The 16,611-nt window shown below is 46.3% G+C and overlaps 1 protein-coding gene across 1 annotated transcript; it reads left to right on the forward strand.

Annotated features, from left to right (window-relative positions):
• Positions 1-673: 673 nt before the first annotated feature.
• On the forward strand, positions 674-9,664 carry LOC140756347 (influenza virus NS1A-binding protein homolog B). Its single transcript, XM_073091815.1, has 8 exons — positions 674-808; positions 3,817-4,490; positions 4,773-4,994; positions 5,067-5,543; positions 6,040-6,235; positions 6,458-6,573; positions 7,330-7,686; positions 8,441-9,664. The coding sequence occupies exons 1-8, from the start codon at positions 775-777 to the stop codon at positions 8,465-8,467; spliced, it is 2,103 nt and encodes a 700-aa protein (XP_072947916.1). The 5' UTR covers positions 674-774; the 3' UTR covers positions 8,468-9,664.
• Positions 9,665-16,611: the final 6,947 nt, after the last annotated feature.

Below are 16,611 nucleotides of genomic sequence, written 5' to 3' on the forward strand. Positions count from 1 at the left end.
TAATAATTTTGGCCCATTGTCCTCATCAAAATCATAAAACCGTCGTTATACAAAGCTCCCATGCTTTTAGAACAGTAACTTTAATTTTTGTCAATCATTGTATTCTTATTTTATTAAAAAATATAGTTTGATTAACAATAAATGAAAGCAAGCATGGATAATAAAACGAGTAATATTATGGAAATTCGTAACAGGATCAAATCAATCAATCAATTATTATCGATATCCGAAACCGGTTTTCGGATATCGATAATAATTTCGGATAAAAAAATATATCGTAATCCATAATCAAATTCAATATAAAACTCGGACAATCGGGAAGAAGGGCGCAAGCTAACATTTATTATAGTCTTTGGCTCACATATAACTCCATAAATTATATTTGTTTTTATGATGGCCAAAAGACAAGAAGTCTATTTGCTCAAAACATTTCAAAACAACAACTGTCAATTTTGTTTGTTGCGATGCCATGCTATATCTCGCATCTCTATCGTATAGCACGTTAACGAAAGAGTACGATAGAACTGTGAGAAATCTAGAAACGTCAAGAATGTCAGTGTCAAAAGTTCAAAACAAGTGTGTCGGTGCACGCGGATAGTGGTGTGGTGTGGTCACCGCTCCATAGTCGCAGCACCCGGAGGTACGCCGACACCGCGGAATGATCACAGTTTGGTAGCGCGCTGTGCGGCTCCACATCGCGCAGCGGGACTGCGCTGCGACATCGCCCTGCACGAGCTACCGTCCGCCGCGAGCGAGACACTGCGCGCCGGGAACATGAAGCCACAAGACGACTACAGGAACGGCGACGGTGAGTCTCCACCTCTCCGACCTCGTCGTTCGAGCCCGCGGCGTGTCCGGCGCGCAGGCCCCGCGGGCTCTCGGCCGCCGGCGGTGACCAGCGCTCGAGGCCGCGCTCGAGGCGGTCGCTGCGCCGCTAGTTTTTACGACGTGACATAACTTTGTATGTTTGTTAAGGCGGACGTATCGACACGCGCAATTTAATTATGTACATCGAAGTTGTACGTAATTGCAAGTTGACATTGACTTTGGATAATCCTTTCAGAGTTCCAGTTATACTCAATTGGGACTTCTTCTTCTCGATTGCTTGTGTCTCCCTAATTAATACTAGTTTTTTTTTTATAATTTTAAACATACATTGACCTCTCATTAATTTAACCTGAATGGTCAAACAAACATGTTCTAATATTGTTTATTAGAAAACAAGATGTTTTAAATTTATCAATTATATCAGTAGGAACTATCTAGGTGAGCAGAGATAATAAAAAATACTCAATAATATTGAATTAAGTAATCATTTACAGATAAGAGTAAAAACATTGAGTGCTACAAGTTTCATTTGTCATTGAACAGTGTCTAAAGTGATGGTCGTTTTTGGTAAAAGTGAAAAAGGTAAATAGTGATTTTATAATTTGCACTTGTGTTGGTGACAGTGAGCAGCATTGTTCTCCGAGCTCGCGGGGACAGGATGTTGCCAGCCATCACTCTGACACAATTACTGTTTGTTCACAAGTCATGTGTGCATTGTTTACTGTCAGTCAATTGCATGGCAGCCATCAGACACCGCTCCTTTGCTTCAAAAGATGTTATATTTATGTACAATTGTTCATATAAACAACAATGATGAATGATGCGATGACATGAGTCTTATGAACAAAAGCCCAACTAGGAAAACAATATAGTTAGTCAAAAAAATAAATAGAACTTTACTGTAGTAAAACTTGGATTCAGTGGCCATTTTAAAAATTCTTAATGCATGCATCATTTGATTTCGTCATCAAGAAGGTTTACTATAGCCAAATTCCAGCTTTCTCAGACTTGTTTACAATCATATAGGCATTTGTAAGCCCCTGAAATCCCTTATACTGTTAGACATCTGCACCTGGAGATCAAGAGTAGTACAGTCAGTGTACTCATGTTATTAAATACTAATCACATTGCAAGATGGAGGCGGTACTGCTTTTATCTAGTTGTAATCAGTACTTTTACAGTGGAAACCTACTCAGTAGGTCCAAGATTGGTAGTTCCAGTTCTAACAGGTTTCACAACAACCAACAATGACTTGTGATATCCTTACGAGTTTTATTTTATCACAATTAGGCGGAACGGAACTGCGGCGTGGAGGCGACACGTGACTCGAAAGCGACGAAGGTCGCGTCGTACTGCGTGCTCGGTGGAAACGGGTCTCGCCCGCGCACCTATCGTATTTGTTTTGTTATTGCATAACACTTCGCTACCGGAGTGTACTGACATCAGCGGAGGCGGCTCGCACGGGGTGAAGGTATTGCGCGTACAGGAAGCGGTCCATGAAGAAGTACTCAAGGATGCGGGCATTCAGTAATTACAATGGCTAGAGGTCGAGGAACGCGCCGGCCGCCGCCGCTAATTGAGCCAATTCATGTCAACAATCGAAGTGGACGTTTCCTCGCCCAATATATGGCTACGATTTATTACAGTCTCCACTAAACCTTAACTACACAATAATATATTATGTCTTCATAGTCGTTTGATTACTTAAGAAACTTGTAAGGACGGAGTGATTTAAAGTAGGTGATACTTCCCTTCGGTAGGACGGCTGAGACCGCAGCTCGTGTTGAATGTAAACTAAACGCGCTTACTGATGATGAATTATAACATATGTAATTTATGTGTTATGAAGTTGCCCCCAGGAAATGTTTGTTTCAAATACGTCACGAAGTATCTTCCGCTAAGTACTAAGCAGTATTATAATAACGTGACGGAGACCGGATTGCGACGCGGCGCGCGCTATCTGATAACTTGCATTAAATATGATTACGACGCAATAAGCCACAGATTAAGTACTGCATTTATCGCGCCAGTTTGTCTTCGGGGCGTTCTCCGCGATTACGGAAACCTGTCATATTTGTCTCGTCATATCATTTGCAAAGTACACGCCACGTTGTACATGCTACAAGACGTACAGTAGCCGCGGACATTAACGAGATGCTCGTATCCGCTGGCGAAACAAGCGTAGTAGCTACGTATTAACTTTAAATCAAAATCACCTTCAATTGTCCATTAAATACTTACAATGTTATTCCAACCTTGACTCCAATACAACGGCAAAAAGTATAACAAAGAAATTAAAGTTTTGTTTAGTTTCGGGGTGCTGCCGGTGTTCCGCGATCACAACAAGACCTATCATGTTGTTATGATGCTTTATAATGAACGTAGACATTACAATAGAGTCGTTTACTAACGTTTGCAGATTATTTTAGTTTCAACGTAATCATTTTTGCTTTAGGCTGAACAAACGTGTTTACAGTTTAAACTATACGTTTACGTGACCCGCGCATTCCATCTAATGCAAAAGATCCGGTAAAAACAGAAATTCGCAAATTCTTACGTAAATTGTTGAAATCACCTTGAACTGCCCGCGATCTGCTTATTGTCGGAGCGCGCGCTCGATTATAAGAGATCGGGCTTAGCTTAATTGGATTGGCTTAGATTTTCTTTTAATCAGAAAATAACCCACGTCAACCGTGGTATTCATAGAATCTGTATTCAGGTGTCTGTTGACCATGATCGGGGATAATCTGAACGTTACGCGGTAAACTAATCATTTAACAATGATTGGCGGAAATTCTAACGGTGCATTAGTTAAATTGTCAATATGTATGTAGTAGGTACTTTTATTTATTATACACTTGTACGCATTGACTACCGCAACAAATTGACCGTCTCGCTGGCCTATATATATTTGGATGAGATGCTAGAAAATAGTAAAATCATTCGCGAATGGATTTCTTGCCATATAATCGTGTACGGTTTGCGCAGGCGGCACGGCGTCTTCGGCGTCGCGCTCGGATGACAGCGACGGCGAGGAGGCGACCGCGCTGGAGGAGGAGTTGTCGCTGGACGACCCCGCGGCGCCGGCGCGCGCGCTCGCCGCACTCAACGCGCTGCGCAAGGCGCGCCAGCACTACGACGTGGTGCTCGCGGTCGGCGGCGAGGAGCTGCCCGCGCACCGCGCCGTGCTGGCCGCCGCCTCGCCGCGCCTGCTGGCCGCGCTCGCCTCCGCGCCGCGCGCGCTGCGCCTGCCCGGCCTCGACGCCGACTCCGTGCGCGAGCTGCTCGAGTACGCGTACACCGGCCGCCTGCGCGCGCGCGACCCGCCCGCCGCGCGCCGCCTGTACCGCGCCGCCGCGCGCCTGCGCCTCGAGCCCGCGCGCGCGCACCTCGCCGAGCGCCTCGTGCGCCACGCCGCGCCCGCCGACTGCCTCGCCGTGCGCGCGCTGCCCGCGCTGCAGCCGCCGCACCGCGCCGAGCTCGACGCCCGCATCGTGCGCCACTTCGACGAGCTCTGCGAGGCGGGCGCGCTCGCCACGCTGCCGGTCGTTCACATCGAGATGCTGCGCGAGACGAGCGCCGAGGGCGGCGACGAGGCGCCGGCCGCCGTCGCGGACGCCGCGCTGGCCTGGCTGCGCGACTGCCACGCCGCGGACGTCGAGGTGAGGTAGCGACCTCTCCCGAGCGGCGATGTCCACTAAGATCCATTGTAAAAATCCATTGATGGATCTTTTTGCACTTTTTTGTCCACTTTAATCCATAATACAAGATTTTATTCGAAGTGGATCTTCTAGGACTAACGAGTGTCAGAAGATCCATTATGAATAAAAACATACGAAGTAACATAACTTTTTTATGGCTCAAAACACACATCGCCTCCCGAGCGGGGGCTTCCCCGGGCTCGCTCCCGGAATCGATTGAGACTTGTCGCCTTTCGTGCGCAGTTGGAGGAACTCTGCTCGCGGACGCACCTCGTGTTCGTTGACGCGGGCGGCTCCCTGCGCGACTGCGGCGAGCTGCCGGCGGCCAGCGGCGACGCGCCCGAGCTGCGCGAGTACCGACGCGAGGCGCAGGAGCGCGAGCGCGGGGTCCGCCGCCGCGACCAGCGCGCCGCGCCCGCGCAGCCCGCGACTCCCGAGTACACGCTGGCCGCGGAGGACGACGAGGTAACCGGGAGGCGAGATCGCGTTTCGTCGCCGGGAACGACGTCAGTCTAACCGCCACATTTGGTACCGCAGAACGGGGGCGAGTGCGCGGTGATAGCGGCGCGCGCGGAGGCGAGCGCGGGCGGCGCGGCGGGCGCGGGCGCCACGCGCGCGCTGGTGTCGCTGCGCGGGCGGCTGGCCGTGCTGCGCGTGGTGTGGCGCGCGGGCAGCGCGGAGGGGCCGCGCGGCGGGCGGCTGGGCGGCGCGCGGGCGGCCGCGGCGGAGGAGGGCGAGGAGCAGGGCGCGCGCATCGCGTGCATGTCGGTGGGGCGCTGCGCGGCGGGCGCGGCGGCGCTGGGCGCGCGGCTGGCGGTGTGCGGCGGCTACGACCGCGCGCGCGTGCTGCGCTGCGCGGAGGCGTACGACCCGCGCAGCAACGAGTGGGCGCCGCTGCCCGACATGAAGCGCGCGCGCGCCCGCTTCCCGGCCGTGCTGCTCGGCGGCGCGGTCTACGTCATCGGCGGCAGCGACGGCCTCAACGACCTCGATTCGGTCGACGTCTACGAGGAGGTGTGTTCCGCGACGATCGATCGAAATGAAATCGTAAAATTTCAGATATTTTATTACTTTTCAAAATTATGCATGGTCTGATGTTTTATGAGGGCTTCTTAAAAAAATCGATATTGAGATATACCACGTCCTGGTAGTACTTTGAATAATAGGAATACTTTTTATGTACCACATTGTCGAACAAACATAGAACATCATCCACTGTACAGAATGTTATCGTCATACAATGGCATATGTTCCTTTCCTTTAAACACAATTAAAGACGTTATTGTAAACTGGTTAAATTTTTATTATTATTCGGTTATTGCTGTTTTTTTTTTTTTTTTTTTTGCTGTCTTATTCTCAATGTGTAAGCTGTTATGTAGGATGTGTTTCGTGTATATTGTAGTGTTACATTAAATTTGTGAACCTAATAAATAAATAAATAATGTGTCAAGCGCGGGAGGGTCGGATGAAAGTGATGGAACTGACGGTGGGTGTGTGGTGTGCGGTGCAGACGGGCGCGGGCGGCGGCGCGTGGCGGGCGCGCGCGCGGCTGCCGGCGGCGCGCTCGCACGCGGCGGCGGCGGCGGACGAGGCGCGCGGCGAGCTGTTCGCGCTGGGCGGCTGCGCGGGCGGCCGCAGCCTGCGCCTCGTGCACAAGTACTCGCCGCGCACCGACACCTGGACCGACGCGCCGCCGCTCTCCATCGGTGCGACCGTCTTCATATTTTACCTTACTTTTTCTATTATGTAATTCACTGTGTGCAAGTCGTTATGTAAAAGCAGCCTTTTTCTTAATATTTTGTCTTATATTTTAGTGTCCAAAAGACTGTCTTAAAATATTTTTAATTACTTACATGTTATTGTCAAATTCGATGTCATTTAATAACATCGTAATAATGTAATCGTAATATTGTACGCGTATACGGTAGGACGGTCCCAGAGCGCGGCGGTGGTGTGGGAGGGCGCGCTGTGGGTGCTGGGCGGCACGGACGGCTGGAACTGCCTCGCCAGCACCGAGATGCTGCCGCTGGGCGACGCGCAAGCGGTAACTACACTGCTCGCTGTTTGCCCCCATATAGTGTGAAATGAATCGTCTCTAGATCGGAACTGTTGCATAAGAACATATAAACATTTTTTTAAGATTATTAAATTATACTTCTTTTGGTACATTAGAGGCAAATAGTGAAAGTAATTTTTACCAACATTTAAGGCTTGGTCAAACAGAACGCGTACTTTAGCGCCGCGTTAGGCGTAATTTACGCTGCGTTCCTGGACGCCACACAGACTACATTTACGCGACGTTAAACGACGTACTAATTTCAAAGTCCTCACATTGGTATCACATATTTTTGGTAGTTTTTGGATAATAGATTTACTATTCAGTTATTGAATGATTTAGACGTGAAAGAATTATTAAGTTTGTGTGCTTGGTTATTATGACCAAAGAGAAAACAAAAATAATATTTTCAAATTTTATTTTAATATCGTTTTATACATATTATCATTTATATTTATATCTACTATTATACAGTAGTAAATATAAATATTTTTCAAAATTGTGTTTGGCGCTAGGACGCAAATCTGTAAAAAATTACAACACAGGCGACAGGAACGCTTGGCATTGCGCTATAACGCCGTAAGCGGGACGCGTCCGCGCTCGGTGTGACCGCTCTCTACTAACTCAACACAATGCGACGCTAGGACGCGGCGTAAATTACGCCGGACGCGGCGTTAGAATACGTTTACTCGCTCGGCCGGGCCTTTAAACATCGATATGACGATGTCGCGTGTGCGCGCGCAGACGTGGACGGCGGGCCCGGCGCTGCCGACGGCGCGGCGCTCGGTGGGCGGCGCGGTGTGGCGCGCGCGGCTGGTGTCGGCGGGCGGCTCGGGCGGCGCGGCGTCGCTGCGCGCGGCGGCCTGGCTCGGCGCCGGCGACGCGGCGTGGCGGCCGCTGCCCGCGCTGCGCCGCCCGCGCGCCGCGCCCGGCCTGGCCGCGCTCGCCGACACGCTGTACGCCGCCGGCGGCTTCTCCGGCAAGGAGTTCCTGTCCTGCGTCGAGTGCCTCGCCGACCCCGACGGCTGCTGGACCGCGCTCTGGGCGCCGCCCGCGCTCGCACACGTCGCGCTCGACCACCGCGCGCCGGACCACCGGGACGTACGTATATTTTTGGAAGTTCTCTATCTAGAGTGATATATACGTCATCGACCCGTTACTGTTCCATTGCTGGGCACGAGTCTCCTCTCAAAATGAGAAGGATTGGGCCGTGGAGCACCGCGCTGGCCGAGTGCGTGTTGGACTTCGCATACCGTCCCAGGTATGCAAGTTTCGTCACGATGTTTTCCTTCACCGTTTTAGCAAGTGATAATTAAAATATTATAAGTGATAAAAAAATCAGAGGTGCGTGCCTGAGATTGGAACCTCGGACCCCTCGATCGAGAGGCCGCGTTTCTTAACCACTAGACTATCACTGCATTTAATTCATAATTTAACATGTTTAAATAAATCATTGTAAATTACCAAGTATAAAACTAATTAAAATAAAATATTTTACATTAATTAAAAATACTATATTTCCATTAATTAAAATAATATTAATTAAACATACACATAAATTAATTTATGATATTCGATGTACCTTGTGCCTCTACTCCGTCAAACTCATCGACGCCGCGTCCATTCGAAGGTTGCGGAAAGGGAAACAACTATCCGTAATGTTCCAACTTGGAGCTCAGGGATGGTAACACATCTGTGACCGACTTCGAGTAGGACTCCTATCTTATCCGAGATTGATTACAGATACTGTAACCACTAACCATGAGACAGACTGTATGCTCGTTTGCTGCTTCTATATTATAAAAAAAGTAACTGAAACCTTAACTCTTTCAAATCAAATCAAATTCTTTCGCAGGAGGTACTGGAGAACGGCGCGGAGTGAGCGGCGCGGGCGCGCGGTGCCGCCCCTAGCATAGTGATAATTGTGTAACGTTTAGTGAAATGAGCAATCCGTATTATACGAATTGATAAGTGATGAATTGTACCTACCTCAAAATTATTCGCGGTCGCGTCGCAGCGTGACCGCAGCTCGATGCCTTTACACGCATTTTTAAATTTAAAATTTTTATATTATTGTAATATTTATATTTGTGACCGTCGGCCGCACCTTCGGAGCGGTTTAGCGGGTGAAACCGCCGAGACGACGCAGTATTGAGAGAGCTATATTCGATGTATATTTATTGATTCGTGTCGTTAACCGACGTCATGTATTTTTTTACTGAAGTCACAAGTGGTCAGCGGTGACCGGGTTGGAGCGGAAACGCTGTATCGTAAAACGAACACGGATTTTCACCGACATTCCTATTTATTTAAATGCGGCTCTTGAGATCTTTCAATCCAACATTCAATAGTCTGCCAGTAGCATCTTTGGACTTTTATACATTTTAATGATACGCTCTGCGCTTTACTATATCGTTGGACGCTGTTGTTATTTACAGGCTCCTTACATAGATCATAGTTAAGATGTACTACTGTAAAGCTGCACGCAGCAGAGCGGCCGGGCCCCACCGCTGCTGTCGCCGGACACATAATATACGTTCATCATGTTGAATTATTAGTTCGACCTTAACTTTTCGTATTCAATAAAAAGCGAGCTATTCTTGTGTCTCAAATACTCGTAGTGTATTACTGCTATAGTACTACTATGTTTCCATGTGTTTAATATATAATTAGGCGGTTTCCGGTATATTCGATGGGGTCCGGCTAATCGTTTAGTTTAAAGTAATTAATAATTTTAATAATTCCTTATTTTAAGACCTTTATTTCATACGGGTTAGCTCTTTACACTAAGCTGAAAATGTAATTCTCGAGGAATACGTTATAACAACTAGAGAAGTTGAGTTGTCCCGTGTGAAATAAAGTGCGTTGCCTTAGTTATTGGTACCAATAAAAGACATTTAAATTAGTATAAGTACGTAACATTCAGCGCGTGCGGGCCGCCTCGTCATACTGTAAGCGTAGATTGAAGCAGAGTGTTAATAGATTCCAGCGGCGACGGGCAGCCGAGCCGCGCGTTTTAAGTTGCTTCTCAAGTATTATCCTTGTTTACGTTTCTTTCAATAAATTGTATTTTAACTTTCTCCCGCGTTTTATTTTTCAACGATGTACTCCCGAACGATTTATTTTTTAATATATATAGTCTGGCCGCTCAGAGAATGCATTCCTGAAGGCTGTCGAAGAGTGGAAAACCTGATTTCTTTTAAACTTGAATAACTCGAGTATTTCTTAACCAATTTCAATTTTCTTTTTTTTTAATATGAAAGGGTGTTTCATTGCGGTACTTTACTACCTTGACATGTGTATGGTCTGATGATTAGAACTGTGAGATACGAGGTGGAACTCATCATCACTACCCCTGTTTGTTACATATTTTATGCTATCTTACCTCCTGGCCACCCAAATAAAATGAAACTTAAAATAAACATTGAGTATCTAGATTAATATGATATGATGGAAAATTCGACCTTCATCTCTTCAACCCTGATAATTCAGAGGTGCCTCCTGCCTCAACCATACAAGTTAGGCATTTGGAGCTTACGAATATTCAATAAGGTTGATAAGCAGAGATATACAATTGAAAATTCGAACTTCAACTCTTCAACCCTGATAATGCAGAAGAGCCTCCTTTTTTTTAACGCGAAGAAATCCTCAAGGATGCTCTTCTGCTCGGGGGAACAGAAAGGGTATGTCGGACTCTTACCGACTAAAACTACGCGGCGTTCCCCTGGACGTTTAGTGCTGGGTCACGAGAAAGCGTTAGCATTACATTGACGACCCGGCAACGTGATGGCCGACGCTGATGTTAACACCAGCCACGTCTCGAGAGGGAAGGGCTGGGCTCCTCTCATTGCGGTCTCTCGTGAGACGAGCGTGCCGAACGCACACACGACATCTCGAGCCCTAAAGACTGGAGTTGGATTCCCCCGAATCCGCCTCCGTGGGCTCATGGGACGGGGAAAGGGTGGCCTGCAACGAAAGCCGCCCTACGGCGTCCCGTGCTCCTGCGAAGCGGCTGGGAAGATACGTCATTCTCCCTGGCCCTCTCCGCCGCCTCCTTCGCGAGCATCACAGCTTCGCAGAAGGATCGCACCGCCTGCCACGACTTGTCACTTCCGACCATGGCGCGAACCACGGTCGAGAGCGAGAGGTCTGCCCCCAATACAGAGCTGAGCGCGCTGCGCTCCGCATTCCGCCGTCTCATCGAGGCAATCGTCGCAGTGATGGCACCTGGCTGTTGGCTCCTGCCCGATCCGGCACAGACCCGTACAGACCCGGCACAGACCGTTAGGGTAACTCCCGAAACAACCATGTCTTGAGAGTGTCTGTGTCAGACGGAAAGACAAGTGTAGTGAATACGCAGGTTCGTATGGTATTGAGAGGCGTCTTACTTAGATGATGTCTTTATTGTGACTAACTTAATACTACTCTAACACTAACTTATATAACATAAGGCTCAGCTCTACACCACACCTCCTGGGGCATTCGAAAAAAAATTAAAATTTAGAAATTTTTTTTTTTTTAAACAACTACTACAAATTACACAAATTAAGAAAAAAAAACAGTTAAAATTATATTGAAGCTGGTGTAGAACAGGCCTTCTTAATCATAATAATAGTAATAACACGTAATATAATCATTTAAAAAGAGAACAAAGTAAAACATAAAATACTAGTATAACCTTATGATTGACTTACAATTACAACAAAAAGAAGTCAAATCCGCTCATTGTTTAGTCATATCCGTGAATATATTCCATTCCCTCAATAGGTACTCATATAAAAATTAATCTAGGTAGGCCTCAATAGTCTCATCCGAGTTTTACATACAGCTGTAATATTAAGTCAAGTATTTTTGTAAAAGTCCATTTAAAACAATATGTCTCATCTTTAAGCTTTCAAACGTACATATTCTTTATTAGTACATAATCTTTATATCACCTCATTTATAACATTTATTTATTTTTCATAACATTTCATTTTTAACATTTATTTATGTTTCATAACATTTTCATTATTTCTTCCTCTTATATCCTTATAATTCTTTAACTCTTCCTATACCTTCCCATTTCTTTCACGTATACGGCTCGCGTAACTACATGATCAAGTAATTGGGCATAAATAGTATCTTCACTGCTTATTATCATTCTTCAATTCTTTCATAAATCCACTAATCCTTTTCTTTCACACAGACGACTCGCGTACGGTATGATCATGATTATGGTTTCAGATTTACACAGTATTATATTTATAATCATCTATCTCCTTTCTTTATTATTTAATACAATCATAAAATTCTTTACAACACACGATATTTCATCAGCACGTTAGATATTTTCTTAACTCTCGGGGGATCAATCCCAATCATTACTAAAAATACTAACTTACGGAAGAAATTCATACATAATTACCAAGCATACATTCCTTTCATAAGTCTATATATTGATTTACCTTTAAATGTAAATTAAAAATCATATAATTTCAGTTCAATTCAAATCATAATCAAGTTTATGTTACATTTCCTCAATCAAAAACTACCTCAAAGCCATAAATTAAAGTTACCAAAGTTATGAATAACAATTATAATAGATCTCAAGTACATTCATAAACTTTGCATAGCAACAATGGTTACCTACTAATGCGCATGTAATAAGAACTGTATCGCCATTGCATTGCAATCCGAATCTTACACATTCCATTCCTAAAAGGATGTGTAACGGGAGGTATGACACGTTTTTAGTAATCAGCAAAATTAGAACAATGAATTTTATACTACTGTTGCTGCCTGAGTTTACTTATACTTTTAACTATACATAACATTATTACTGAGATACTTATGGCGATTTATGTTACTTAATACAATGCGACAACCAAATAGAATAAAACAATAATAACTTACGCATTACAAAGTTATTATAAAAATAATTTTAAATTACTTTATCAAACATTTTTTACATTTAATTTACTTGCTACATAGCACAGATATACTTATTAATACGTAAAATTTGACTAAAAAAAATTATGATCATAAGTAATATAGATAGGTACCATTTTATAATACGACAAATAAGCTTTTAAAATTCTGCAGTACGGTTATTTCTTACAAAAATTTGTCTTTTTAGAAAAATAAGGCTACAAATTACAAAATTATACTTGTTTTCTTTACCGTAAAAATAATTTCGCGCTGGCAAGGGTAGGAGTCCGCTGGTCAGTCAAGGGCTGCTGGGCTGCGATGACCATGGCTGGGCGTGCGGCAATTTTTCTTATCGCGAGGAGACGATGATTTCGACGTCCTTCTTCGTTATTCAGCAGGTGTCAAATTTTTAAGACGTACCGGAGACTGGCTGACCGATGATGTCATTGTCTTCATCCGAACATTTTTATGTAGAATGTAGACCATTTTCTTCGAAGAGTAGAGTGCTTTTTTTTTCTGACGACAATTTACTATACTTCTGTAGGTATTATTCTTCTCTAGGTGTTTTCCATATTCATGACGTTTCCATATCCGAGTTGTCCTTAATAGGTATTTATGTATTGATATTCTTTAATTATATGTAATATCTTCTGTCTTGATCTTCTTATTGTTAAATTTTCGTTCTTCTTATTTTTCATAGCCTCCCGGTGCGACGTGGCAGCGCCACACGCGCACCGGCCTGGCAGGGTCGCCATGTAGTGAGGTCGCAGGCTCTTAGGGTATTGAAAGGCGTGTTTATAGGTTGACGTCTTTATTATGACTAACTTAATACTACTCTAACACTAACTTATATAACATAAGGCTCAGCTCTACACCACACAAGAACGCCGAATCGCCTACTTAACCCTTATTCCCAAAGGTTGGTTGGTTGGTTGGTTGGTTGGTTGGTTGGTTGGTTGGTTGGTTGGTTGGTTGGTTGGTTGGTTGGTTGGTTGGTTGGTTGGTTGGTTGGTTGGTTGGTTGGTTGGTTGGTTGGTTGGTTGGTTGGTTGGTTGGTTGGTTGGTTGGTTGGTTGGTTGGTTGGTTGGTTGGTTGGTTGGTTGGTTGGTTGGTTGGTTGGTTGGTTGGTTGGTTGGTTGGTTGGTTGGTTGGTTGGTTGGTTGGTTGGTTGGTTGGTTGGTTGGTTGGTTGGTTGGTTGGTTGGTTGGTTGGTTGGTTGGTTGGTTGGTTGGTTGGTTGGTTGGTTGGTTGGTTGGTTGGTTGGTTGGTTGGTTGGTTGGTTGGTTGGTTGGTTGGTTGGTTGGTTGGTTGGTTGGTTGGTTGGTTGGTTGGTTGGTTGGTTGGTTGGTTGGTTGGTTGGTTGGTTGGTTGGTTGGTTGGTTGGTTGGTTGGTTGGTTGGTTGGTTGGTTGGTTGGTTGGTTGGTTGGTTGGTTGGTTGGTTGGTTGGTTGGTTGGTTGGTTGGTTGGTTGGTTGGTTGGTTGGTTGGTTGGTTGGTTGGTTGGTTGGTTGGTTGGTTGGTTGGTTGGTTGGTTGGTTGGTTGGTTGGTTGGTTGGTTGGTTGGTTGGTTGGTTGGTTGGTTGGTTGGTTGGTTGGTTGGTTGGTTGGTTGGTTGGTTGGTTGGTTGGTTGGTTGGTTGGTTGGTTGGTTGGTTGGTTGGTTGGTTGGTTGGTTGGTTGGTTGGTTGGTTGGTTGGTTGGTTGGTTGGTTGGTTGGTTGGTTGGTTGGTTGGTTGGTTGGTTGGTTGGTTGGTTGGTTGGTTGGTTGGTTGGTTGGTTGGTTGGTTGGTTGGTTGGTTGGTTGGTTGGTTGGTTGGTTGGTTGGTTGGTTGGTTGGTTGGTTGGTTGGTTGGTTGGTTGGTTGGTTGGTTGGTTGGTTGGTTGGTTGGTTGGTTGGTTGGTTGGTTGGTTGGTTGGTTGGTTGGTTGGTTGGTTGGTTGGTTGGTTGGTTGGTTGGTTGGTTGGTTGGTTGGTTGGTTGGTTGGTTGGTTGGTTGGTTGGTTGGTTGGTTGGTTGGTTGGTTGGTTGGTTGGTTGGTTGGTTGGTTGGTTGGTTGGTTGGTTGGTTGGTTGGTTGGTTGGTTGGTTGGTTGGTTGGTTGGTTGGTTGGTTGGTTGGTTGGTTGGTTGGTTGGTTGGTTGGTTGGTTGGTTGGTTGGTTGGTTGGTTGGTTGGTTGGTTGGTTGGTTGGTTGGTTGGTTGGTTGGTTGGTTGGTTGGTTGGTTGGTTGGTTGGTTGGTTGGTTGGTTGGTTGGTTGGTTGGTTGGTTGGTTGGTTGGTTGGTTGGTTGGTTGGTTGGTTGGTTGGTTGGTTGGTTGGTTGGTTGGTTGGTTGGTTGGTTGGTTGGTTGGTTGGTTGGTTGGTTGGTTGGTTGGTTGGTTGGTTGGTTGGTTGGTTGGTTGGTTGGTTGGTTGGTTGGTTGGTTGGTTGGTTGGTTGGTTGGTTGGTTGGTTGGTTGGTTGGTTGGTTGGTTGGTTGGTTGGTTGGTTGGTTGGTTGGTTGGTTGGTTGGTTGGTTGGTTGGTTGGTTGGTTGGTTGGTTGGTTGGTTGGTTGGTTGGTTGGTTGGTTGGTTGGTTGGTTGGTTGGTTGGTTGGTTGGTTGGTTGGTTGGTTGGTTGGTTGGTTGGTTGGTTGGTTGGTTGGTTGGTTGGTTGGTTGGTTGGTTGGTTGGTTGGTTGGTTGGTTGGTTGGTTGGTTGGTTGGTTGGTTGGTTGGTTGGTTGGTTGGTTGGTTGGTTGGTTGGTTGGTTGGTTGGTTGGTTGGTTGGTTGGTTGGTTGGTTGGTTGGTTGGTTGGTTGGTTGGTTGGTTGGTTGGTTGGTTGGTTGGTTGGTTGGTTGGTTGGTTGGTTGGTTGGTTGGTTGGTTGGTTGGTTGGTTGGTTGGTTGGTTGGTTGGTTGGTTGGTTGGTTGGTTGGTTGGTTGGTTGGTTGGTTGGTTGGTTGGTTGGTTGGTTGGTTGGTTGGTTGGTTGGTTGGTTGGTTGGTTGGTTGGTTGGTTGGTTGGTTGGTTGGTTGGTTGGTTGGTTGGTTGGTTGGTTGGTTGGTTGGTTGGTTGGTTGGTTGGTTGGTTGGTTGGTTGGTTGGTTGGTTGGTTGGTTGGTTGGTTGGTTGGTTGGTTGGTTGGTTGGTTGGTTGGTTGGTTGGTTGGTTGGTTGGTTGGTTGGTTGGTTGGTTGGTTGGTTGGTTGGTTGGTTGGTTGGTTGGTTGGTTGGTTGGTTGGTTGGTTGGTTGGTTGGTTGGTTGGTTGGTTGGTTGGTTGGTTGGTTGGTTGGTTGGTTGGTTGGTTGGTTGGTTGGTTGGTTGGTTGGTTGGTTGGTTGGTTGGTTGGTTGGTTGGTTGGTTGGTTGGTTGGTTGGTTGGTTGGTTGGTTGGTTGGTTGGTTGGTTGGTTGGTTGGTTGGTTGGTTGGTTGGTTGGTTGGTTGGTTGGTTGGTTGGTTGGTTGGTTGGTTGGTTGGTTGGTTGGTTGGTTGGTTGGTTGGTTGGTTGGTTGGTTGGTTGGTTGGTTGGTTGGTTGGTTGGTTGGTTGGTTGGTTGGTTGGTTGGTTGGTTGGTTGGTTGGTTGGTTGGTTGGTTGGTTGGTTGGTTGGTTGGTTGGTTGGTTGGTTGGTTGGTTGGTTGGTTGGTTGGTTGGTTGGTTGGTTGGTTGGTTGGTTGGTTGGTTGGTTGGTTGGTTGGTTGGTTGGTTGGTTGGTTGGTTGGTTGGTTGGTTGGTTGGTTGGTTGGTTGGTTGGTTGGTTGGTTGGTTGGTTGGTTGGTTGGTTGGTTGGTTGGTTGGTTGGTTGGTTGGTTGGTTGGTTGGTTGGTTGGTTGGTTGGTTGGTTGGTTGGTTGGTTGGTTGGTTGGTTGGTTGGTTGGTTGGTTGGTTGGTTGGTTGGTTGGTTGGTTGGTTGGTTGGTTGGTTGGTTGGTTGGTTGGTTGGTTGGTTGGTTGGTTGGTTGGTTGGTTGGTTGGTTGGTTGGTTGGTTGGTTGGTTGGTTGGTTGGTTGGTTGGTTGGTTGGTTGGTTGGTTGGTTGGTTGGTTGGTTGGTTGGTTGGTTGGTTGGTTGGTTGGTTGGTTGGTTGGTTGGTTGGTTGGTTGGTTGGTTGGTTGGTTGGTTGGTTGGTTGGTTGGTTGGTTGG

The sequence above is a fragment of the Epargyreus clarus genome, unplaced genomic scaffold (genome assembly GCF_041222505.1).
Source record: "Epargyreus clarus isolate Ecla_fem2 unplaced genomic scaffold, WU_Ecla_fem_2.2 ptg000035l, whole genome shotgun sequence".
NCBI lineage: Eukaryota > Metazoa > Arthropoda > Insecta > Lepidoptera > Hesperiidae > Epargyreus > Epargyreus clarus.